Source organism: Vombatus ursinus, unplaced genomic scaffold (genome assembly GCF_900497805.2).
Source record: "Vombatus ursinus unplaced genomic scaffold, bare-nosed wombat genome assembly UNPS02014812.1, whole genome shotgun sequence".
Lineage (NCBI taxonomy): Eukaryota > Metazoa > Chordata > Mammalia > Diprotodontia > Vombatidae > Vombatus > Vombatus ursinus.
The window spans coordinates 34364020-34391657 of record NW_020954590.1 but is presented as its reverse complement, the minus strand read 5'-3'; the positions used below and the strand labels follow the sequence as shown (position 1 = coordinate 34391657).

At 37.2% G+C, this 27638-nt stretch overlaps 1 protein-coding gene across 1 annotated transcript in view; it reads right to left on the bottom strand.

Moving 5' to 3' along the window:
• LOC114053937 (leucine-rich repeat and coiled-coil domain-containing protein 1-like) overlaps positions 1-21309 on the bottom strand; it is a 55425-nt gene extending 34116 nt beyond the window's left edge. Inside the window, 9 exon segments of the mRNA XM_027877081.1 lie at positions 3250-3398; positions 5100-5286; positions 5620-5813; positions 6745-6960; positions 7056-7225; positions 8783-8950; positions 11572-11637; positions 11946-12151; positions 21203-21309. Coding sequence (XP_027732882.1) covers positions 3250-3398; positions 5100-5286; positions 5620-5813; positions 6745-6960; positions 7056-7225; positions 8783-8950; positions 11572-11637; positions 11946-12151; positions 21203-21309 — 1463 coding nt within the window.
• Between the last annotated feature and the right edge of the window lie 6329 nt (positions 21310-27638).

Below are 27638 nucleotides of genomic sequence, written 5' to 3'. Positions count from 1 at the left end.
CTAATTCTAGCCTCCACAGTAATACTTATTGGTGTTACACATTGATAATAGACAACTCTAATACTGCACTAATGCCAATGAAATTTTAAAAGAACTATATGAATACCTTCAATGTGATGCTTACATCCTTCATGAAAAAGTCACAGAAAGACAGACTTCTTAAGAATTACATAGGATGAAAAGGCATAGATAGGTTACAATCTGCATCAGTAAGTTATAATCTTCATCAGTAGATGATAATGAGGTATAGATAGGTTACAATCTGCATCAGTAGATGATTTACTTCGATAAGATAATGATCTACTAAAATAAGTAAGTTTCAGGTTTGCAAAGCATTTTCCTTAAGACAACCACATGCATTATCTCCACTTTACAGATGAGGAAACAAAGGACCAGGGAAATGATAAGATTCACATCAGGGCCACATGGTTATTAACAAGGTTCAAAAAGGTCCAAGGAAAGAGCTCTAAAAATTCTCCCACTTTGGGGACAAGAGGAGGAAAACAGTCCATGAAGGAAAGAATAGAGAAGTACAAAGTTGGAAAGGTAGGAGAATTAGAAGAATGCAATGACATGGGCAACAAAGGAGAAGAGTTTGAAGAAGAAAGGCAAAGGTAACAAAAAGTTTCAAAAGCTTCAGTGAGATCAAGGAAGAAGTGAGAATCAGCATATCTTTAGTGACTTCTAAGGGAATTGTTAAAATAAAAGTGTTTAAGAGCAAAAACTAGATTACACTGGAGCACGGAGGAGAAAATAGGTACTGACATGAAAGTAGCAAAAACGACTACTGGTTCCCCTTTTCACTGATTTGCTACCTTGTTTATCTGACAAAAAAACTTAATTTTTCATTCCCCCTCAGTAACATACTCACAACTACATCTGCTTCTAACTTCAGAAAACAAAGAAGAATACAAATCAGCATTTCACTCGACTCAAGGACAAGCATTATCATTTATTGGGGAAAAAAAAAGCAATAAGTAAAAGCTAACCTATTTAAGCCTTTTAAATTATACAACAAATAGCAAACTCATGTAGACCATAGGAGGACAAGCCTTTTTTCACTGATACGTTTTCCAGTGTGGCATGAGCTGCTTGTACTTTAGTACAATGTTTGATACCTTTCCCCCTTACTTATGTGTGCCAGCAGAATGCCTTTATCATTACAGATGGATCATCATTTGTGTCCTGCCATGTATGCATGCATGTACTGTGCCCTCTCCTTTTCACTCTCTATCTTCTTAGTGATCTCTTCAACTTCAGTAGATTCAATTATTATTTTTGTAGCTGACTCCAAAAAACTACATATTCAGCCCACATCTCTCATCTGAGTCCTGAATCACCAACTACATTTCCCCCCTGGATGTCTAACAGGTATCTCAAACTTGACATGTCCAAAACCAAAGTCATTATTTTCTCCCCTAAATCCATCCATCTTCCTAACTTCCCTATTTCTGTAGAGGGAACCATTGTTCCTATTATAGAATCTCTCTATTTTGTCATCCCCTTTATTCTCCATCATCTCCCATATCCAAACAGTTGACAAACCTAATGATTCCACCTTCACAACAACTCCTTCATCCATTCTCTTCTTTCTGCTTACACAGTTATCACCCTTGTTCAGGTCCTAATTACCACCCGTCTAGACTACTATTCAGTAGGCTCGTAATTGATTTATTTGCATTCAGTCTCTTTCCTGTCCAATGCATCCTCAACAAAACTTTCAAATTGTATGAGCAAAATGTGGTATATGCTATCAAATATGCTTTCTGCATTCGCTGGTTTTCCTTAACTATTTTTATTTCTTACAAGGGATGACTCATTGAGTAAGATTATGTGTAACTGGAAATCATTTTAGCAATATATCTAAAAAGCAAACAAAAAAAACTCATTTTGAGTGAGCACAGAAATGACCATTTTATATTCTGTTGACTCAAGAAGTTTCAGAGACTTGCTACTGCCTTTAGGACAAACTTCAAGTTCCTTTTTGGGGCATTTCAATTCTTTTACAATCTAGTTCCAGCCTACCTTTCCAGACTGATTTCATAGTATTCTCCCCTATGTGATCTCAGTTCTAGCCAGACTGTACTACTTGCTCTTCTCTGAATATACCAGACAGTCCAGCTTCTGCCTCCATGCCTTTGTATCAATTATCCCATATGCCTGAAATGCTTTTCTTCCTTTCCTCTTGGAATCCCTTGCTTCCCTTTAAGGCTCACTGACCTCAAGGGCTGCCTCCCATGCAAGTGTACTGCTGATCCCCTCAGTTGTTACTATTCTTCTCATTCTCCTAAAATCACTTTTATATTCTGTGTTGACCTATCTGTGTGAATGTTTTTCCTTCGTAAGAGAATGTAAGTTCCTTGAGGGCAGGGATAATTATGGTTTTGTCTTTGTTTTCCTATAGGTTTACACTGTGGTACCTAGGCACTTAATAAATGCTTGCTGAGTTGAATGAAATAATTTATGAATGACTATTATTACTTAATAAGATAACTTATACTTATATACTGCTTCTTAAATAAATGCTTGCTGAAAGATGATTTCAGAAAAATTTGGAAAACTTACATGAACTGATGCAAAGTGAAGTGGACAGAACAAGAACATTATATACAGCAACAGCAATATTGCACAGCAATACAATGATCCCAGACAATCCCAAAGGACTCATGATGAAGCATGCTATGTGCCTCCAGAGAAAGAACTGATATTGTTTGAATAGACTGAAGCATGCTATTTTTTTTACTTTCTTTCATTCTTTTTCTTTTATTCAAGTCTTCTTGTACAAAATTACTAATATGGAAATGTTGTATATAATTGCATATGTATAACCTATATCTCCTTAGCATCGGGAGGGGGAAATGGATAGAATTTGGAACTCAAAACTTTAAAAAAAATTGAAAAATGGTTTTAGCATGCAATTGGGGAAAAATAATATAAAAAATAAATGCTTGCTGATTATTTTACAATTTTAAAAGTACTTCTTTCAAAGAAATTATTTTATTTAAACTTGAAACAACTCTTTGGGGAATGCAAGGTTTTTTGTATCTATTTTACAAATGATGGAATAGATTCAAAGAGGTTGTACCTTTGCTTCTCTTCAGTTAATAAATAGTAAGTCCTGATTATGTGCAAAGCATTGTTCCAAAGTTATGCTAGTGAAAGGCAAGCTAAGCCTTGAACCCACTTTCCAAATTGGAAGCTTCTTCCATTCAACCTTGCAGCCTCTTTCGATGAGGATTTCCTCCTTACCTATCTGTGGTAAACAGGGCCATAGTATGAATATCCTTTTCTTCTTTAACTTGTTTCTGTAATTCTTTGATATGATCTGCAAGTTTCTTCTCAGCTTGTTCAGCCTTCCATCTCTTCTCCTTTTCTTCATCCAGTTCCTGCACAAGTGTCTGAAATAAAGCCAAATTTGTATAATATAGGAATATTCTAATGAGATGTTAATTCTACATAGTAAATAAACCTTTAAAAATTCATTAGTGCTGAAATTTTTTGAAACCTGTGAATTATAGAATGCTTTTTCAAAGTACATTGCATTCAAAACTCTTTAACAAGTATATTTCAAAGTATAAAGTAAGACAAGAATGCTTAAAATGTATCTATTTTACATGTACATTATAAATACATATGTCTTCCGTAAGGGTTGGGTTCTATCCTCACCCCAAATGATTTGATTAGAGAAGACTTAGACACATCAATTGAACTGATCCATCAAAAATGTAAATCAAGTGCGAGTAAGTTCTAAATCAATTTGAGATGGTTTAGAGGATTTTGGTCACAGAGAAATATCTTACGATTGGTGGATAAGATTAAGGCTAAGATTGGGCTACATATAAAAATATCAAGCCAGTTCAGAATAGTCCAGTTTAGTGTTAGAAGAATACTAGTACGGAGTATTCCAGTTTGAGAGTTAGAGTAAGTCCCTGAGAGGAAGAAGCTTTTTAGGGGAGGGAAGATTCTATCTCTGACTCTGTCTTCTTCCCCTCTGACCACCAATGACCATGTCATCAGAGAGACTGGGCAGAAGCAGAAAGTACACCCAGCTGGGAACAGAGATGCTGCACCAGGAAGAGATAACATATCCAACCCAGAGCAATGGTCACCCAAAGAAATGCGGCTTCAGGGAGCATGAGGCTATTGCGACAGAAAGAAGTTCCAGCTATGGACTCTAAAAAGTGACCAACCCTCAGAGTCCAGCAGAGAACGATATCTAAAAGGAACTTCTTAAGGATTCTATGATAGGAGAAAAGGACTTCCAGTGACCTGGAGTTGTGAGTTACCCTTATACCACATGTGTTGCCTCACTGCTATTGTACAAGTTTGTGCCCACTCTCCTAATAGGACCTATATGCATTTGTGGGAGAATATGCTTTGGAGGGAACCATTTTTTTAACTACTGTTCTTAATATACCATCATGTTAAATACCTTTGATAAAAAGTAAACTAAATTTGATCATTAATGGCAAACAAACCAATAGAAGCTTATGAATGATAGTACTAGAAATCCTGTCTCTCAGGATTACCCCTGGAGTCCTGAGAGTAGTAGTCAGTCACCCTGCAGCCAGTCTGCCAATGCGAAGAGAAATTGGGGATGTAGTGATGAAAAAGGTACTACATTTTAATATTTTAAAAAATTGCTGGACTCAAAAATGGAAAAAAATCTTTAATTTCCAGAAACCTTACTTTGAAAAAGTTCATAAAGAAAAAACAAACAAGATTGAGATAACATAACAATCTTACTGTTAGAGGGAACCAAGAGATAATTTACTCCACTTTAATTTTACAGATGAGGAAGTCTGGCCCAAAGAGACTTAAGTGACTTACCCAAGTTATACAGTAAAGCAGTCCACACTAAGAACTAGGTCTCCTTACCCCCACGCTAGCACTCTTTCTACTTTATCACCCTTCCTCTTATTTGCAGAAGCAATTTCAAGCTTTTGTTCCATAACCACCATGAAGACTTTGTCTCAATTATTAAACCAAGTGAGTGAGGTCTGAATTAGCAAGGTTTTGTTGGATTTTAGTTGCATTTATAGTTCTCAAAAGTTAGTTACCCCACCCCATACCTTCCAATCCAGGTTTTAAAACCATACCCTGTATGTAGATTCTTCTATGGGCCTTAAACTTTTATTTTCTATTTTATTTGTTGGAGTATTTTGTGATTCTAGATTTCCAGTTGATTTTTCCACCTTTAAATCTGAGCTTCTTGAAGACGATCTTAAAGATAAATTCTTAGTGGAGGGATCTTTTGATTTCTTGGTGCAACTCTGCTCTGTGCCACTGAAGGGAAAGAAAATTCATAAATAATTTAACATGTTGAATGTCTGCACTATTTTCTCCCCAGTATTCATGGTTAGAATAATAGATTCGAATATTTTCATTATAAGACATTTACGTTAGAGAGTCTAATTGACAAACTCCCTAGTTAACAGGTACTTTGGCAATAAAAATAACAACTCTCATGCTTTAATATTTTGAATTCTCAACATTTTCAAACAAAATTCTTGGCTCTTGGCTTGAATCATCCACAGAATAAAAGCTACAGTGTGTAAATACTTTAGTACTGGGTTACATGCTATAGCTTGAAGAATTGGAAAGAAAAAGTTATTGTACCTGTCAGAAAGTGTGCTTTTATTATGGTGTTTGGAAGTCTGTACAGCTTTGCTATAATGAGGGATTCTTGTTCTTCTATTCATTTTCTTATGGTTTTCTTTTCCACTTTCAAAATCACTTTCAGAAGTCATAGTTGTTTCTCTTTTTAATTTGACAACTTTCAAAGAAGTACAACTTTTGGGAGAATTAGATGCCTATAATAAAAAAGGGGGTTTATTTTTAAAGTTTCATCTTCTGTAAAGTAAAATTTGAAATGTAAAAATGTTCCTATTTTTACAATGATAAAAGTTGATCAAATGGGTGTCTGATTAAAATTTCAAAAAAAGAATTCCTAAGACAAAAAGAAAATCTTTAATCTGAAGTACAACAGATAAAGTATATCTCCTTATTTATTACACGATAGCATATATTTATTAGTCAATTGTAAAAATGGCTTTATAAATTATACTTATTTGAGCAAAATGTAGGTGTCAGAGTCTAATGTGAATTTGTTATTTAACCCCAAAGCATCATATAAAGCTAACTCTAAAAGCATATGGTTAACTACATATATATATGTGTGTATGTAAAGACATACATGTACACATACATACATGTATATGTAGGTACACATGTATATACACACATAATAAGAAGTATTGTTGCTAGTTTTAAATGAAACCAACAGGGCAGAGTAAGCCACTGAGGAAATGCGAATGAAGATTCTGAAGCAGTCCTGAGATTCAAAAGCTCAAGGATGGGACATGAAAGCCTCTTCACTAATGTCAGGAAGAAAGGAATCCCCAGCTGCTGACTATCTGCATCAGGTATTACTTAGGACAGGTCATTTTTCCTCTCTAGATTTCATCATATGACAATGGAGGAGGTGAGAGGGGCTGATCTCAAAGATAGCCTTGATAAGACTCCAAGGATGTTCACCACACAGGATTCCATTAGACTCCACTTAATTCACCCACCTAAAATAATTATTTCCTCAGTGAGTGTTGTTAATATTTAAAGAGAAAAAAAATGTGTTAGAGTTACAAAAATCATTTAAATAGACACATTTCTCAAATAATTCCCAGCTTTTATAGCTCCCTAAATTTCTTTTCCCTAAGGGAAAAATATAAGGCAGAAATGAATTACATTACTAAGGAGCTGTGAAATCTGGTCTTCTAATTTTTTAATTCTCATCTCACTGCTCAAATTATTTTCATCAAGCTTATTTCTTTCTGGCTCAGAAGATGAAGCAACTTCTACAGAAGGAAGGAACATGTTATCTGCTGGTATACTTGCAGGCTTTTGATCCTGGGACATTTCCTGATTGATGTCGAGTGTGATTCCTGGTAAGTTACCAGAATTCTACAGAAAAAAATAGATGAGGTTTTTTTTTTAATTTTGGCAATTAAAAAAGTTAGAAATACGAAGCTTTTCTATAAAAAGAAAAAAAATTAGACCTCTTCTTCATTTAGCTGAGAATCACAACAAACTAGATTATCCAAAAGACTTTCTAAACATTGTAGATCTGATGGATTTCCTTCTACCATATCTACCGGTTCACCAAATATATTCATCCCATCTAGGACTGTTAGCTGGGGCAAGGTCTGGAGAATGATCCCTCTGTAACCTAAAGTTGAAAAAAATTCATATTAAAATTAGTATTTAAAAATATTTTACATTTCTAAAAAATAATCTAAAAATATCATATTGCATATCTTCCAGTTGATAAAACTAATTTTCTATATCACAATTAATATATCCCTACAGAAAGCCACTTAAGCCTCTCCTTACACCATACAATTTTTCTTAAAACATTTTAATTCATTCAGCAAATATTCATTAAACACTATATACAAGACACTAATGAAGTTTAAAGAATAGCAGCATTAAACCCCTTTGCTCTTAGTGTTCATGAAGCTCTAAATATGCATGTACAGGGAGCTATCAGCTGTTTAGGGTGGCCAATCATAGAGAATGTTACTTATTTCTTATTTTTGTGGACAAGAAAAAGTCTGATGTGGTATCAGTCACAGTTAGCCTGCTGATATGTACTCTACATTATAACAAAAACATCTGGAAAATATCACTAACAATAATTATTGAAATAAATGATGAATATTACTTATATAATTACTATGCAGGTAAGTATAACTAATTTTATGCCTGATTAATGTTAGAATCATTTAGGATCATAATTCCTCAAAGGATCTGTGATTTCACTGGTGGGTTTTTCCCCATCAAGAGGATTTTTAACATTTTTTCTAGCTTTATAAGTATACCATTTGTCTTTTGAATTCCATGAAAATTTGTCTCTGATACTCTTGGTGATGCCCTATGAATACAAGTCATAGAATACCACAATCTAAAAAATAAAATTTTAAATGACTCATGGGGCAATGGAAAGACACACAATAGTTGTAAGAATGCTGTAGTATATAACAATGACGTCCTGGGGGTAAAAGAAACACACAAAATTATTTCCTGGGCATAAACAAGATCACTAAAGACATTTATGACTAGAAAAGGAGGTGCTATGTAGTGAGGATGAGAGACGGATGACTCATGTGTTACACAGGTACCAATGAGATACTGAGAGGAGCAGAAGAAAGTCTTCAGTATACTGGATGGATACTTTTTAGAAGACTTATAGACACAATGAAGAATGTCACGGGATAACAAGGCAAAGGGAACTTAGAAACTATACCACTAAAGAGGGTACAATAACAACTCACATTTATATAGTACTTAACAGTTTACAGATGACTTTTCTCAAAACTACCCTCTGCCATAGGAAGTATATGCATTTGTTTATCTCCATTTTGCAAATGAGGAAACTAAGCAACAATTTAAATGTCTTAACCAGGGTCACATAACTAGAGAATGTCAGAGCTGTAGAATCAAATCTACTAAACCCAAGATCAGTATTCTTTCTACCCAGATCACACTGATGAGATCACAAGTTTAAGTAAGAAGTTTCTAAGTTCCAGATGCAAAGCTGTTTAAGTACTTAAATTTAGTAATCCTTTAGCCCAAACATTCCAGTTTTTGGGCAACTCAAGTTACTTGTTCTGTTTTGTGGGCTGAAGACCAAAAGGAATGACAGCTATAAAAATCCCCACATTTCAGTCAACAAATAACAAACTCTGAGGGTCTTTAATACAGTGCTAAAATAAATTGCTCCTACCTGGTTGATCACAGATTGGATTATTTTTTCCATTTTTCTCCAAAGTAAGATTAGTCAAGAAATGCAATCCTACCATGCATTGGAGTAAGTGATGAATACTACTTATATAATTGCTATGTAGGTCGATGTGACTAATTTTATGCCTAGTTCCACGAAGGTATAAAAAGCCTGTAATACACATATACAAACAAGTTATAACAGAACTTTTTGCTATGTTTAATTAAAAATAAGCATTAAATAGGTTCTATTCATCTTGACAGATGGGTTGGCTTTTGTTACTGTATAAAAAGAGCCTGTCTATCCCATTAAGTTCTTGTTCTTGTAGCATGCTAGTAAGCAGGATGACACAGAGTTCAAATTCAGTACCAATTTATGAGGTAGCCAGGCTTAGGAAACATGTCCTGGCTCTACCCACAAGTAGTCAGCCGGTACCTTCCTTGAGGCAAAATATTAAACATATCAACTTGCAATATAGTCTGCCAGCCCTATCTCTCTCAACATAATTGGTTTTCATTCCCTTAAGACATGATTTATCAATTAACAGGCATCCACTGAGGGTACATTTCAGTTCACCTTTGCGCAGCAAACATATAGAAAAGTATGCGTTGGTTTCAGACTTGACTAAAGGTAAAAAACACATTCTCAGTCCAAATTCCTGGGAAAAAATCCACAGTAGTCTTAGAAACATGGTTAATAATCATAAAATTTAAACACCAGTAAGAAGCATCGTTCCTTCATTTATAAACTATTTACCACCTACAGTATGTATAGAGTCATGTTAGGTACATTAAGAGATAAAAAAAAAAAGGTGGAGTCCCTGCCTACATGAAGCTTATAGGCTAGTGTATGTGCATGCTGCCTAACTGCCTAGGCCAACCTCCTTCCCCTGAATATATAGCTTTGTACATGCTTTGTGTATAATCTGTATTTACTTACATGTGCACGTGTTATTTCCACCAGCAGGATCTATACTCCTTGATGGTGGGGGATTGCATAATTTTTGTTTTGGTATCCCCAGTGCATAGCATAGTGTCTAGCAAATAGTAGAAGCTTAATAGAGGCTTGTTGATTGATTGTACTATTTCAAACTGTTTTTCTTTATATCTAGAAGCTTTTAGTTCTTTCTTCTAAAGGGGTTTATCCTGAGTGATAATTCTAACGTAATAATCCTTATCAAGGATTTTTATCTTGACTAGTAAGTTTGTTTAGTATCCTTTAGGGATTTTTTACACTATAGAATGGGGTATTAGGTGTCATTAAAAGTTTCACTATTATATTTTATTAATTCAGCATATTTAAGCAATTGTAATTTTTGTCCTGCTTGTAGTACTAGGTGCCATTAAAAGTTCACTATGATGATTTATTAATTCAGCAAATTTAGGTTGCTGTACAGTTACTTTCCTACAAGAATCCAAACTCTGGTTGCCAACTGAAAGAGCCTAAAAAAGAAATGCTTACTTCCACCATTAAAAGTGAATGATTCATATTCAGGAAAATATAGCTGCAAAAGGCCACAGATAACTACATTCTAATTAGAAGCAGATATTAAAAAGTCTATTTTGTTGAAATAGCTCTAATTTTCTATGATTCTACAAACCCAGCTCCTCTACAATATACCTTTCCTGATTGTTCTAGTCCACAAATCTCCAAATTCCCTAAAGCATTTTATTTTAGTCCCCCTTGACATAATTCATATTTTACTTGGTATTAATAGTTATTTGAATACATTTTTTATCTCCCTATAGAAAACTGTTAAAGTATTTAGCAGGGATCAGATCTTATTCTTCTCTTGTATCCCCTGTGGCACTTAGCACAGTGTCTCATACACAGTAGGTGCTTAATAAACACTTGAGAAATGAATATTCAATGGAAATGATCTGTGATAAGAATACATGGTCATTGCATGTGTTTCACTCGAAAGTGAAAGATGAAGTATGACTGCAGGTGTCATGTGTTATATGTAACCAGAAGAAGAATAATAATTATATTTAAAATCTTGAGGATTTAGGAATGGAATCAAAAACTTGTTTGGAACTCATTCCCATTCTCAGGGAAGCAAGAAGGTCAATCGACCTGGGATAAGTTAGAATGATATAGCATAATTGTTTTATGCCCTTGGCATTCCAAGAGACCTTTCTGCAATAGTGACTACCAGGGGCACAAAGCTGATTAGGTTCCTGTGAGAAGTGAGTTCAATACTCTTCTTATTTTGGTTTTTCAATCTTGTTATGTTTATATATCTACTTGCCATTCATTACTACATTTATCACTATATCTCTTCAATGCATAACATTTAGTCAAAAATATAGAACTGTATATAGACAAGAAAAGAAAAAATAACTTCAATTGAATTATGTACTACATCAAACTACTGTACAATTTTTTATATTATTCTATACATAGAAGTCTCTGAATTAACCTTTTAAAGTTTTTTTTAAATTGTTTCAAATTGAAATTGATTTATACACCTAATATGCTGGAATTGAGCCATCCCCACTAAGTTACTCTCTACAGTTGAAGTTAAATAACAAAAATCATCCCCATTTGCTGTACCTACAGCACTCTATTCTTGCTGGCTTCCAGCTTGCTCATTTTTGAATGACAGTAAGAAGAAACATAAACTTGGTCCACAAAGTGCCAAACCAGTATGTTCCATTAAGAGTACTGGTCTATACTTAAATATATTTATACAAAAAAATTAACATCGACCTACCCAGTGCTGAAATACTTCATGATATATTTTTAATTTTTTTTTTAGCATCATAGCATTTATTTCCGAATCGACTTACCTTGAAGATCATGTATATGATTATAAGATAAATTAAGTCTAGTTAGATTCAATAACTTTTCAAGGCCTAAAAAAAATGGAAATGAAAAGCCAATATAAGAATCACTTTATTATATATCTAAATACTTTAACGTTAATCCAAAAACCAAGCAATGTCACTGTTCTTAAAATCCGTTATTATTGAGAAAATTTTCAAAAACATTTAATACAATAGGCTTGATATTTTCCTTGCAAAAGAATTCTGTCTATTAAGAAACCCTATGGTTAATTTTCAATGAATCATAATAATAAAATGCACATTCTTCTCACATAAGACAAATCAATGTAAACAGACTAATTTGAAACAGTACATAAAATTAAGTACCAACTGTTTACCTTCCACTTTTGTGATGAAATTGCAGGCCAAGTTTAAAGTACATAAATTTGTCAGTGTATTGAGTCCTTCAATCTGACTTATCTGATTAGATGATAGATCTAAATGCCGTAAATTCAAAAGATGACAAAGGCCTTCAATCTTGGAGATGTTATTGCAGTGAAGGTTGATTGTATGAAGTTTTGAACTTAACGATACTTCCAGCAGGCTATGAAAAATAGGTTTGATGAAAAATAAGACATAAAATAAATTTTAATATACTTTATATTTACATTTATACTTTATATTTAATATAATTAATAACAGAAACAAGCCCTCCTACTTTCCTGTCAAAATGACTTGCAGTACACAGTGGATTTTAGAAACTAAACCAGCATTTCAGAACAATAATGAAAATATGACAGTACACAGCAGAGGCAAATGTGCATCTCAAGATGCAACAAAACCACAATAATGAAAAATGATATTTACATTGTGCTTTATAGTTTGCAAGGGCTTTATGTATATTGCTTTGTGTTAGTATCATGTTATAAGAAGTTGATGAACAGCTCTGGTAGGTAGAAAGTACCTCAAGAACCATATTCTACTCCCAAATCTCTCTCACTGACATGCAAAAGTCTCTGAAATTCTCACTATTAACATTACTCAAGTGAAATCTAGAGCTGGCAGGGAACTAAGACATCATGGGCTGTAATGTTTGAAAGGAAGCATGGTATAGTGGATAGAGCACTAGACTTAAGAGTCATGAAGGCCTGTCTCAGACATTTACTAACTGTGTAACCACTTTTAGCCTCAGTTTCCTCATCTATAAAATGAGGGATCTGGACTCAACGGCCTTCTAAGGTTCCCTGTGACTCTAGTCTGTGACTCCACAAACTTTTAAGATGCCTTTCAGCTCTAAATTAAAAATCTGTAAACTTCTTTTTGTAGTTGAGAAAGCTATAGCCCAGAGAGGTTAAACAATAACCAGTTAGTAGCACTGTCAGGACTAGAACTCAGGTCTCCTGATTTTCACCCCAGTGTGTTTTCTACTAAACTAGACCAGACCCTTTCTCTAGCTCTGACAAGGGTAATTTGGAAATATAATTTGATTACCTTGACAACTGTTCAAAAAGAACCTTGGTTTTCCTGGGTCATTTTCCTCCTAGGGCAACTGGGACTTATATGCTTCTGAGGGGGGGATCAACAACCTTTCCACAGGCCTTCTGGAGTACACAGACTCAGCCCTTACCTCTGTGCTAGATGGGAAGGGACCTACCTCTCTTGCAACAGAAAGATAATTCTGAATTATTCCAAGTAGGAAATTCAGGAAAACATTTCCGCCAAGCCAAGTATCAAGGACTCTCTGACTCAGCACAGGCAATGGGAACAAAGATTCCCTTGAGAAGAGTTCAGAGCTACTTGAGGAGTTAATGCGCTTCCCTGGTGAATGTAGGGGCAGTGGCCAGAATACTAACAGCAGCTGTTACAGGTGTGGGCCAGCACAAAGATAAGGGTGGAGCTTCATGGAATTAACTTTTCATTACCACATATGTAACAAAAACCTTAAATTTAAAATGGAATAACACGGAAGAAATGGAACATGAATGGTGCATCCTTCTACCTTCAGAGCGAACCACACAATAATTCCTGCTAGAAAAATAAATCAATTTTGTTTTTAAAGACTCACATTACTGGAAAGGACATTCTGGAGGTGTTCAACAACTTTTAAAGTGTCTTCTAACCCATCATTCACACCGTGAACTAAATGTAAGGCTAGATAATAAAAAAAGCATAAACTCTAAAGAGTTGGACAAGACCAGAGCTCATTACTTTTCTCTAGTACTGGAGAGGTAAAACATTAGTTCCTGATAAAGGGCAAAATGCATAATAAAATCTGATAGGTAAATATCAGTAGGAGGGATAATATAGAAGGTTCATTCTTTATTAATGGGTACCTGTAGAAATATGGAGGGAGGGGGACAGATTAGAACAGCAGAGAACAGAAAGAATAGCATTCAACACACTACCTTATAGAGGAAAATGAGCAACATGTGTACTGTCCCCAATACATCCTAGGTTTTTTTTTTTTAAAGTGAATTGCTAAAAATTTCAGCTGGGTCTTCTTTACTGCTGCTTAATAAGCCTTCTTTCCCCTACTTACTGATTTCCCATTTCATTCCCCAGAGCCATTCCAAAACTTTTCCTCAAGTTTTCAGCTTTCCTCAACTGCTTTCCTAATTCTCACTTACATCAATGACCTTACCCACCTATTTCACTGAGATTAAGAAAATGACAAGGACTCTCTCAACTTATTTCTTCTCTTAAAATTCATTTAAAAATAATTCCTGTTTTTCACATTACTGTTACTTTCTTTAACATCACCAAAACTTTCCACTGATTCACATTCCCCTCCCTCCACCCACAACTCTTCCTTGTCACAAAAAATTCAGTGAAATAAAACAAATCAACACATTGACCATGTCTGAAAATATGTTTCTGATTCTATACTTCCAGTCTATCCCCACTGTGCCAAGAGTCAGAAGGCATAGTTTGCCATCGGTCTTCTGAATTAATGATTGATAATGACATTCATCAGGGTTCTGAAATCTTTCAGCGTTATCCCTCAAAACTCCTCAGTATTATCATCTATCTTCTTTTCCTTCCTTCTTATCTCAGTAGAATAATTCAGCTTTCTTCCTCACTGAGGCTGTCTATACCTGTAATCCCATCAGCACTCCCTTCCCCCTGTCTAGGACCCTGGCCCAGTAATTATCATGCCTCCCTCATGAATCTTGAATGACTCCTCTTCATCCTCAGTCCTGCTGCTATCCAACTACCATCTTATTTCTTTTCCTCCTTCACAGCTAACTTCTTGAAAAAATGATCGAGGCCTAACATGGCCACTTTCTAATCATGTGCTCTCCTTAATTCCTCAGCTATCATCAAATCCAGGGGTCATCACTTGACCTCTCTGGAGCATTTGACATTGTTGATGACCCTCTCCCCAAGGATACTCCTTCTAGCTCACCCACACATCTGGCCAAGATATAAAACACCCCACTGCTCTGATTCTCTTCCTACCCCTATTACTTTCTCATTGTCTTTTCTTTCTCTTACTCACCCCTTTAAGGCAAGTGTTCCCTCAAGGCACCTGGTGGTATGGTCCCCCCAAAACACTAGTGTCAAGAGTCAGTAAACTTATATTTGAGTCCCAGAGTTCTGACCCTTGTTAGCTGTGTCCATTTAGGCAGGTTTGAGATGTATTTTCCTTTGTGCAAAGAACACAATATTTCCTAATCTGTAAAATGTACACAAAGTACTTGTGTAAAGTACCCCACTTTAATATATAACCTACCTCACAGGATTGTTGTGATGAAAGCACTTTGCAAACCTTAAGGCACTATAAAAATGAATTAAAGTTTTCTTCTCATTGTATACTTTCCTTTGAATATCTCATTCTTTCTCCAACTATTACTCCCAAATATATGGCACTCCCAAATATTTATCTTCAGTCCTAACTTTTCTCCAAGAGCTCCAGAAGCACACCTCCAACTACCTCCACCCAGGTATCACTAGTACCTTAAACTCAACATGCTCCAAACTAAGCTCATGTTCTTCCCCAAATATGAGCAGAGTCTTGAAGGAAATTAGGGATTCTAAAGAGGTGGAAGTGAAATGGAGGTGTATTTCAGGCATAAAGTACAAACAGACTTTGCAAAAGCATGAAAGCGGGAATTAGAATGTCATGTACAAGGAAGAGCAAGTAAGTCAGTTCAGTTGGAGTTATGTGAGGGGGAATAACAAGAAAGCACTCTGGAAAGATGGGTTTGAGTCAAATTTCTGTGAAGGGCTTAAATAAATGCCAAACTGAGTACACAAGGAGTCATTGAAGCTTCCTGAGCAGTAGAATGATATGGTTAGACTTCTACTTTAGGAATATCAATTTGACAGCCAAAAAACCAAACCAAAACAAAACAAACAAAAAAACTAACAAGGAAGCAAAGAAAAGATGGACAGCTCTGAACACAATGCATAGTATTTATCACATAGGCTTTCTTGAAATGGAAATTTGTTATATATTTTGAATCCTCTCATGTTCTCCTGTATACATGACATGCTTTTTTTATTTCACTGAATTTTTTGTGACAAGGAAGAGTTGTGGGTGGAGGGAGGAGAATGTGAGAGCAGAGAATGGATGGGAGAGAAACTGGACTGAAATAGTCCAAGAGAGAGGATGAAGGCCTGGACTAGAATGGTGACCATGTGAATGAAAAGAAAGAAGTAGAATTTATTAGGGAAAGTATATGTCTATATATGTATGTATGTATGTATGTGTATATATGTATATGTATATCTAAATATCTATATATGTATAAATATACCAGTGCTTAATTGTAGCCTTCTTGGGATGGGGGGATAAAAGAACAAAGTAAAAAGTGTACAGCAGAGAACAAAAGAAAACTAACGGTGGCTGCTAGGGGGCACAGTGGATAAAGCACCAGCCCTGGAGTCAGGAGGACCTGAGCCCAGCCTTGGACACCTCACACTTACTAGCTGTGTGATTCTGGGCAAGTCACTTAACTCCACTGCCTAACCAAAAAAACAAAACAAAACAAAACAAACAAAAAAAACCTAACAAGGAAGCAAAGAAAAGATGGACAGTTCTCAACACAATGCATAGTATTTATCACATAGGCTTTCTTGAAATGGAAATTTATTGTTATATATTTTGAATCCTCTCATGTTCTCCTGTGTACATGACATGCTTTTTTCTTTTCTTATTTTGTATTTAAGTTTCAATGTTTAAGTTTATAATATGTTTTATTTTCTTTTCTTATTGTATATTTAAGTTTCAGTAATAAAAAAGGGGCAGATAACAGAAAAAAGTGAGAAAATAAAATATTAACTTTTGATTTTCTATTTGATTACATTCTGTAATTCTATTCTCTAACTGCCTGAGCCATGTTTCTGTCTCTGAGTTAAGTTCAGGAGTTCATGAGTCCAGAAGTTGTTTTCCTTTATGAATTAAATTTAAAAGTTGTTTGCCTAAAAATCAGTTTAATTGAAAGAAAAATGTTATCTCTATACAGCCTTGCACACCCATGTACAATTAGGGGGAGATCTGTTATCCTACTAACCAGCCTTATAGAATGCAGGTGGCTGCCAAGAAGGCTGTTATCTCTGTTCAACTAAGGACTCTTCTCAATCAACCTTTCTGGGCAGCGGGATGGAATTTGTTACCCCCAAATATCCAGCCAATCATATTGTTACTGCTACCTATGATACTTCAGACTTTGTAACCAATCATATTGTTTTCCATCTGTGATGCCGCCTATTCTCTGTTCTCCTATACTTCACAAAACCATATTAAGGTTAGTTAGCCCACCTCGTGGTCTTGGCTTGCTGAAGAGTCCAAGACCCATTTTGTTGTTGACTAGTAGTCTCATCAATAAAATGAACGTGCTCACAACTTTATTGCCTCAATTTACCTTAATTTTCAAACTTAACACCTGTTCATACTTGTTCTACTTTCTCACCTCCCACTCACTTCTCAACTTCTTTCAATCTGGCTTCCTTCCCCATCACTTGGCTGAAATTGCTCTCTCCAAGGTCACCAATGATTTCTTTATTGAAAAAAAAATCTAATAACCTTTTCCTTAATTCTCATCTTTCTTAACCTCTCTGTAGCATCTGACACTGCTGACTAGCCCCTCCTTCCAAGCACTCTTTCCTCCCTAGTTTGTCATGATACTGCTCTGTAACAATTCTTTTCTTATCTGTCTGACCAATTCTTTTCCATTTCCGGACTATCCATGTCCTGACCATATATTTAGTTGTATAACAGGCCCTGTCCTGGGCTTTCTCTCTTCTCTCTATATATATTTTAAGTGATCTCATCAGGTACCATAGATTCAACTACCATCTCTATTCCACTGACTCTCAGGTCTAGATTTCAAGCTTCCATCTCTCTTCTAAGCTCTAGTCCAACATCTCTTAACTATTTTCCAGGCATGTCCACTGGAATATTCCATGGGTAGATCAAACAGCTCGTCAAAAACGGAATTCATCTTCCTCTCTAAACCTGTACCACAGGTCCTAACATCTCTATTTCTGTCTTCCAGTCATACAAGTTCACAACCTTAGTTTGTCATGATACTGGCTCTGTAACAATTCTTTTTTTATCTGTCTGATCAATTCTTTTCCATTTCCGGACTATCCATGTCCTGACCATATATTTAGTTGTATAACAGACCCTGTCCTCATGTCTCTCCCCTCCTAAACTACCTTGTATTTAACTACTTTGTATTTACTCTCTTTAGATTTATTCTGTATATATTTATATATGTACCTGTTTTATCCATTAGAATGTAAGCTTGTTTGTATCTCCAGTAACTAGCATGGTGTGTGGCACATAGCAGATGCCTCATACTTGTTCAATGATTATTTTCAAAATCCCTATGAAACTGTATCCCTGAGTGCCAGAGATATTTGTAAAGAACTCAGAACTATGTGCCTGACACATAGTAGTCACTGTCCCCTTCCCTTGTTCCCTCAAAGAGCACACCTCTTCCTTTCTAACTCTTTCACATCAATTCAATAGGACCTGAATTCAAATCTGTCCTCAGACCCCAGATGCATGACCCTGGACAAGTCACTTAACCCTGTTTGCCTCAATTTCCTCATCTGTAAAATGAACTGGAGAAGGAAATGGCAAACCACTCTAGTATCTTTGCCAAGAAAACCCCAAATTGGGTCATGAAGAGTCAGACATATACTTAAAAAAAAAAAGACTGAATGACTGTAGAGTCAACTGATTCATCAAAGGCTTAAGAGAAGATAGCCAGTATAGGGGTGATGGACTGGAAAAGAAGTAAAAAATGGAGGGACTAGAGGTCATGTTGAAGCTGAAGAACAGGGCTATGAGTTTGGGGGCACAGGGAAAGATGGAATGATAAAAGATAATGATCAGACAAAGGAACAACAGCCTTCAGGAACATAAACACTCCAGGGTGATGGCAAGATCAAGGATATGAACATCTCTGAGTGTAGCGGAGGTAGGGTGGAGGAGTAGGTCATGGCAAATAAGTAATATGATGAACTGAGAAGTTATGATGTTTGGGTGAGTATCAACATATTTGTTGAAGTCCCCTAGTATGAGGGCAGGAGCAGACCAAGCTGAATGTGTCCTGACCAGAATTAACCCTTCCTGGATTAGCCTGCTGCATAAAATTTCTACATGATTTTTGTTTTTGTCATAAGAATATAAGGGAAAAGAAACTTTAATCCATTCAAACTACACTCCCAGCTAATTATGTGTGGGGCAGCCCTCCTATCCCCTCCATGCTACTAACTCCCTCAATGCTTCAATTTAACAAATATTTTATCCAGTGCCTACTCTTCGTAAGGAACTTCCTTCCCTTCACATCTTTACCTGTTGAAAGTGTATTCCTTCAAGGCCCCCCTCAAGAAATACCTTCTCCATGAAGTTTTCCTACACCACTCCTGCATCTCAATTAGAAATAACCCCTCACTTCCCTTACCCCCAAGTCTGAATATGTGTCTCTGTAAACTCGCTGAGGGCAAAGTACATTTTTTCAAAATTTTGTCTTCATATCCCCAACATGCAGAATCAGCCTGAGGTAATATAGAGGGTTGGCTTCATACCCACCTCTGACACAAACTGGCTGTGTGACCCTGGACAAGTCACTTAACTTTTTATTGCTCTTGAGTCTAGACAGCTAAGACTATAAGTTATGGAGAAGGTGCCAGCTTGAATTGGTAGAGGGAGTCTGTTTATAGCTAGTTACTATCCCTAAGCTGAGCTTAGCATCATGCTGCAGTGGAAAAAAGCAAGGACGATGAGAAATCAGAAGACATGGATTCAGCTATCTCTGCCACAAATTTTCTGTGTGAATCTGGATAATAATAATAAGATTCAAACCCTCCCTACTCCCCAATACATACTGGATGTTTGTCCCTGGATAAGTAATTTAGCTTTTTAAGGTTTTACAAAGTGCTTTACAACTATTATTATTTGATCCTTAAAAGAACTCTGGAAAGTAGTGCTATAATTATCACCTCTATTTTACAGATGAAGGAACCAGAAGGTAAGTAATTTGCCCAGGATAAGTGTCTGAGAAGAAATAAGAAAGTAGGTCTTCCTGACTCCACTGTACCACTGAGAAGATCCCAACCTGCCCAGGTAAAGAGAATTTCCCCATGATGAATTCCGTACACCAATGAAATCATAGATTTGGACAAAAAAATAATCACTGACAATTATATGGCAATTCAAAGCCTGCAAAGCCCTTTACATACATTATCATTATTTTTACTACTTTCACCACTACTTTTACTATCATCCCTATTTTACAGATGAGGAAATGAGTTTTGGAGAGTTAAAGAATTTTCCAATGGTAATTAAGTGCTAGTCAGTATCAAAAGGAGGGACTTGAACGCAGGTCTTCCTGATTCCAAGGCCAACAATCTGTCCACTACAGCAAGCTACTTAATTCTCAATGTGCTTCCTTTTCCTCCTTTATAAAAGGAGACTACATGATCTCCAAGTTGAATCTCAGGTCTACCAAGCTATGAATTGGATTAGTGAATCGTATATAGCACTTGAATGTTTACAGCTAGGTTGCTCGAATTGAATGCTGACCTGGCAGTCAGAAAGACTGGAGGTTGGAGCCTTGCTTCCTAGTTGTGTGACCCTGGGCACTTCTCTTGACCTCTTGCAACCTTAGTTTCCTCACCTATAAAAATGGGGCTCACAATAGCTGCTACCTCGAAGGGCTGTTTGTAAGGATCATAACAATAGCCAGGACTTATATATCGCTTCAAGGTTTACATAGTGCAGTAAACACTGCCTCATTTGAGCTATAATGACCCCCATGCTACAGATGAGAAAACTGAGACTGAGGTTAAATGTCTTGCCCAGAGTCACATAGGTAGTACCTACCTAAGGAATATGAGGCTAGGTTTCTATCCCCAGGGCCACCTAGCAGCCATTAGTATGTTATGATAATAAGATACTTACTATCTTATTGTAAGATAAGCTGGTATCTTATAACTGTAATACCTTTTCGGCACTCTATGAATGCTGTCTACTATTACCTAGCTCCTGGCATACAGTCAGCGCTTAATACTTGCTTCTTGATTGACAGATTGATGCTTGGCCCATCCGCAATCTGGATGCAGCTGAGCGGCCAGCGGGGCGGACGCTGCTCTCGGAGGCCCCCGAGGCGGGCCCCGGGGCCGGCTGGCGCGTCCTTACCTGCAGATGGCCTTGTCCATTAGGCAGAGCTCCCCGGGGCCGCCGCCCCCGGCTCCCCCGGCTCCCCCAGCTCCCGCCGCCCCGTCCTCCTCCCCCTCCCCCTCCATGGGCGCCCCGCTCAACTGGTGCCGCGGCGGGAGCGCGCGCCTGCAGCCAGGGAGGGAGACTTCCCGGGCTTTAGGCCGTTGCTGGGCAACCTGCCGCGGAATCCCGGGCGCCGCCTGCTTTACGGCCCTGCCGGTGAACGCGACTGCTGGGGTCCGTCGTAAAGTGCGGCGGGTGGAGCGGGCTCTGGGGCATCCCAATCCCAGTGTCGGCCGGCGGACGGGTGGAGGTGTTTTAAGAGAAGCACCCCTCCTCAGGATCCCGTGGAAGGCCAGCTTCCTTATCTGACCAAGTATGTGTGTGTGTGCATGCGTGCACACACGCACATATATAATGCATATATGCATGCACCCGCATGTAACAAACTGTAATAAATCCAAATTAGGTTTTTTTTCAAAGTTTCAAAGTTTTGGAAGAATCACAAATTGTATTCCTCACATCAGGTTTCTATACAAAAGTGAAAAAAAAAATTGGAAAACAGCAGTCAGGACGCGGATTAAGAGAATTGTGCACTTGTGAAATTGAGGGTTTGTCAGGGTTATAAAAAATGTTAAGAATGCAAGACACAGTAGTCAATAACTGTAGTAATCTTTTATTTGATAAACCCAAAGACCCCAGCTTCTGGGATAAGAACCCACTCTTTGAAAAAAACTGCTGGGAAAACTGGAAAAGAGTGTGGCAGAAACTAGGCATAGACCAAAATCTCACACCATATACCAAAATAAAGTCAAAATTGGTACATGATTTAGATATAAAGGCTGATACTATAAGCAAACTGAGAGAGTAAGGAATAGTTAACCTGTCAGAACTATGGAGAACAGAAGAATTCATGACCAAACAGGAGATAGAGAACATTACAAAAAGCAAAATAGATAATTTTGATTACATTAAATTGAAAAGATTTTGTACAAATAAAGCCAATGCGACTAAGATTAGAAGGAAGGTAGAAAATTGGGAAAGAATTTTTACAACCAGTCTCTCTGATAAGGGCCTCATTTCTAAAATATATAGAAAATTAAGTCAAATTTATAAGAATACAAGCCATTGTCCACTTGATAAGTGGTCAAAGGATATGGACAGTTCTCAGATGAAGAGATTAAAGCTATCTATAGTCACGTGAAAAAATGCTCTAAATCAGTATTGATTAGAGAAATGCAAATCAAAACAAGTCTGAGGTACCACATCACACCTATCAGAATGGCCAACATGACAAAACAGGAAAATGATAAATGTTGGAGAAGATGTGGGAAAATTGGAACACTAATGCATTGTTGGTGGAGTTGTGAAATGATCCAACCATTTTGGAGAGCAATTTGAAACTATGCCCAAAGGGCTATGAAAATGTGCATACTCTTTGACCCAGCAATAGCACTTCTAGGGCTATATCCCAAAAAGATCACACAAATGGGAAAAGGACCTACATGTACAAAAATATTCATAGCAGCTCTTTTTGTGGTGGCAAAGAATTGGAAATTGAGAGGATGCCCATCAATTGGGAAATGGCTGAACAAGTCGTGGTATATGAATGTAATGGAATACTATTGTGCTATAAGAAATGATGAACAGGCTGACTTCAGAAAAACCTGGAAAGACTTGTATGGTTTGATGCTGAGTGAAGTGAGCAGAACCGGGAGAACGTTGTACACAATAACAGCCACGTTGTGTGAGGACTGATATTGATAAACTTAACCCTTCCTGGCAATACAAGGATCTAAGACATCTCCGGAGGCCTTGTAGTGGAAAATGCTATCCACACACAAAGAAAGAACTATGGAAGCTGAATTGTTATTTTTTTTTTTCTCTTCTGTTGAGTTTTGTTTCCTCTTTCTGATGGTTCCTCCTATTGGTTTTAATTTCTACTTACAACATCACTAATGTGAAAATATGTTTAATATGAATGTAAATGTATAGCCTATATCAGATTGTGTGCCGTCTTGGAGAGGGTGGTGGGGAGGAAGGGGGAGAAAAATTTTAAACTCAAAAGCATATGGAAGTGGTTATTGATAAATCAAAATAAATTAATAAAAAATAAAAAAAATGTTAAGAGTTTTATTGAGGGAAGGAAATAAGGATTTATCAAGTGCCTGCTATGTGCCAGACATACTTTTACAAATATTTCATCTGATCCTCACAATAAGCTTTGTGAGGTAGATGCTGTTATCCCCAGTTTACAGTTAGGGAAACTGAGGCAGATAGGTTAAGTAACTTGCCCAGGGTCAACACAGTCAGTGACTGAGAAGATTTTTAACTCAGAGCTTCCTTACTCAAAGTCCAGGGCTCTATCCATCAGGTCACTTTGTATATGCATGTAAGCACTATATACATGTTAGCTGTTGTTATTAAGTCTTACCACTGACACATATTGGCCTTAGTGACCCTGGCAAGTCATATAACCTCTCAGTGCTCAAGGCCAGCTGTTATCAATACTGGAGTGGTTTGCCATTTCCTTCTCCAGCTCTTTTTACAGATGAGGAAGCTGAGGCAAGCAGGATTAAGTGACTTGCTCAGAGTCACACAGCTACTAAATGTCTAAGGCTGGATTTGAACTCATGAAGAAGAGTCTTCTTAAGTCTAGGCCCAGTGATCTATCCATTGTGCAACCTAGATGCTCTAATATGCAAATAACTATGTACAAATAAGATATATGCAGTATAAATGGAAGATAATGTTAGAGGGAAAAGACTGGGTGGGGAAGGAGAGAGGGAGGAGGAGGGCAAGGTATTATACCTGAAGAAGGTGGTATCTCAGCTGAGACTTGAAAGAAACTATGAGAGGAAAGAGAGCATTCCAGGAATGGGGAATAGTCATTGAATAGTCTTGGAATTTGGAGATACCATAAGTATCCTGTTCATTGAACAGCAGGAAGAACAATGTCACTAGATTAAAGAGCATATAAAAGAGAGTAAAATGTAAGAATACTGGACAGGTAGGAAGGGGCCTAGTTGTAAGACTTATATATGCCAAACAGCACATGTTATAATTTATCTTGGAGGTCCTAATAAGCAACAGAAGTTTGGAGGGAGGGGGAAGAAAGGGGTGATATGGACAGACCTGGGCTTTAAGAAAATCACTTTGACATCTGAGCATAGAATGGAATGGAGTGAGGATGGATGAGGTAGGAAGACCAACAAGAAGCTTACAATAATAGCCTAAGTGAGAGGTGATGAGAGCTATGGGGATAAAAATTATATGAGATTTTTATATTGGGTAAATGAGAGTGAGGAATTGAGGTTGACAGAAAAGTTGTGAGCCCACATGACTGTGAGGATAGTTGGTTACCCTCAACAGTAATGGATAAGCTAAGTGATGCAGTGGATTTTCTGATGGACTTGGAATCAAGAAGAGCTGAGTTCAAATCTCAGACACTAACTGTATGACCCTGGGAAAGTCATTTACTATCTCCTAGAAGTGGGTAATGTGGGACTAGAGAGAGAGATTAATTAATTTTTCAGGAAAGAGATTAATTAGTTCTCATCTTGTCATTCTTCAGTCAATGAAGATGTAAGGGTCTAATGTGTACAGAGCACCGTGCCAAGAACTTAATAACTGAAGTCCTTGCCCTCAGTGGAGTTAGCAGTCTAGCTTACCTTTGTCAAACCCAAACCCCATTTTAATTCAAAGGAGTGGAAACACTCCTTCCACAAAAGTCTTTTTCCAAAGCCTAATCATTGCTTAAAGGTGAACATTGGGTAGATGGATTACAATATGTACCATTAAGTGGTGTGAAAGAATCAGTATCTACTGTACCATCTCCTTGGCCCCACATGGATTAAACAAGTTCTTTCCCTAAAAATCCAGGGGACTGTCTCTAGGCATTGATTGGCTTGGGAGGCTAAGGCTGCATCCTACTCTTAATTGACAAGACTTCCTCTTGGCTTTTGGCCATGTTGACTGGCTTCTTTATCTAAGGGCATAAATGCTACCTCCAATCTCCACCTGATGTCAAGCCTTTCAGACTCAGTCCTCAGGCTGAGTGGTACCGCTGTGGTAGCAGTGTCAAGTACAGATTGGAAAGGGAAGAGGAGAGGTAAGGAGGTTAGTCAGTAGACTGTTACAGTATTCTAGGCAAGAGACAATGAGGATGTGGCATTTGTTCTTCACAAAATCTCTAGCTTTTGTCTTTTACTTTCCCTTTCCATTGCCACCATCCTAGCCCATCCCGTAATTATATCATACCTAAACCATTACAGTAGTTTTTAAGTGGAATCCTTCTCTTTCGCTCCTTCTCCAATCAGTTCAGCTACTTGATCTCCTCAAAGTGCCATTTTGATTATGTCCCTACTCAAAATTCTTCATTACCCACCCATTGCCTATGGAATAATAACAGCACTTATATAACACTTTAAAATTTGCAAAGTGCTTCACATATATTGTTTCACTTTATCTTCACAACAACCTATGAGGTGGGTGATATTATTATGCCCATTTTTACAGATGAAGAAATTGAGACTCAGAGAGGTAAAGCTGAGGACCACACAGCTGCTAAATGTCTCAGGCAGGACTGGAACTCAGATCTTCCTGGCTCCAAGTCTAGCATTCTGTCCATGAACTTCTTAGCATGGTATCCAAGGTTCCCCTTAGCCTGGCCCCAGCCTCCTTTCTATGTATTCTTTTGTGCAAACACTATGTTCCGGACAAACATCTTGCTTAAATTTCTCATTCCATCTTCTATGCCTTTGTTCTGATATTCTCTTGGCTTGTAATACTTTGCCTGTATTACCCCTCTTTATCTCTTCCTGTTGACCTTATATTAGTACTTCAAGGTTCAGTTCAATCAATTTCCATCTTCCCTACAAAACCTTCCTTTATAAACATAAGTACAAGTTATACATATCTTGCCACCCCTTCCTCATGCTCTGTAGAAGTTTCCTTTCTCCAATGTGAATTTGTTTTGTTGCGTCAGTTTACAATCTAATTTACTGTCTGTACCATTAGTGTACATACACACACATATGGATATATATAATAGATAGATAGATAGTATCATAGAAACAATGAACATGAACTTGGACAGATTGAGAGACAGTGAAGGATAGAAGGGCCTAGAGTACTACGGTCCATGGCATCACTAAGAGTTGGACACAACTGAATGACAAACAACAACAAAAGCATTAGTGTACATATTTTGAGTGCCTTTACATGCTAAATATTCAGGGGAACAGGTAACCCCATCCTCAGGAGCTCATATTCTAATGCCTTCCTAAAGTGGAGGCAGTAGGGAGATCATTGAAAGAACGCTGGTTCTGGAATTAGAGCAATCAGTTTTAAAACCTAGCTTTGCTATTTTAAAACCTCTGTGACTGGGCAAGTCACTTCAGTTTTCTGGACCTCAACTTAAATGTAAATGTAAAATGAGGGGATTGGTTTAGATTGTTGGTCTCCAAACTTTTTTGATCAAGTACCCCATCAGTAAATCATCTTTGAGCATGAAATCTATTTGCTTATTTATAAATTGCATGTATGTACTCCTGCATTAATACTTATGTTTATTATAAAACTTACACAAAACTTTCTTAAGGACCATGCCTTAAACCAAAATCACTGGCTGTCATTGATTTGCCAACAGTAGGTCCCAGGCCAAACCCTACTTGTTTGGGCCCTGATTGGCTCAGAATGAATGTAAATAGAAATTGCTTGTGTTTTGGCCAGAAATCCTTAGGGTCCTCTCCTCCCAGTTTGATTTTTTTTTTCTGAACTAGGTTAAAGAGGCCATTCTTTGCCTCATTTTTTTTTTGCCTAGCCTTAATCACTGAATGGGCAGTTGTTGCCTCACTCAAACTGAGACCTACTAAAGACTTTAGCTTTAAAGGGCCAAGGTGTTCCACTGCATTTGGGGCCATCTCTAGTCATCCTGATGTGTATCTAGCCACTGGATCCAGATGACTCCAGAGGAGAAAGTGAGACTGGTGACTTTGCCCGGCCCTCCCTTGTTAAAATCCAATTCACTTGCATGTCATGGCATCACCTCAATGATGTCATGGTCCTCTTCGAGAAAGAAGGACAGATAATAACATAAAACTAGAAATTTAAAAGGGATAAGATAAAGATGAAATAATATTTGATGGTAAAGTCAATAGGTAGCCACTGAAGTTCATTGAGCTTGGGTGGCCAGGTGGGTGAGTGACATAACCAGACCTGTGCTTTAGAAAAATCCTTTTGGCAGCTGTGTTGAACATAGGTAAGAAGAGAAACATAGGGAAGAGAAACCAAAAAGGATGCTATTTTAGTACTAAAGGTGACAGGTGATGAGGCTCTGAGCTGGCCCCGTGGATAGAGGAAAGTGGCCAGATTTCAAAGATGGGAAGACAGAACCAATAGCATTTAGCAAATG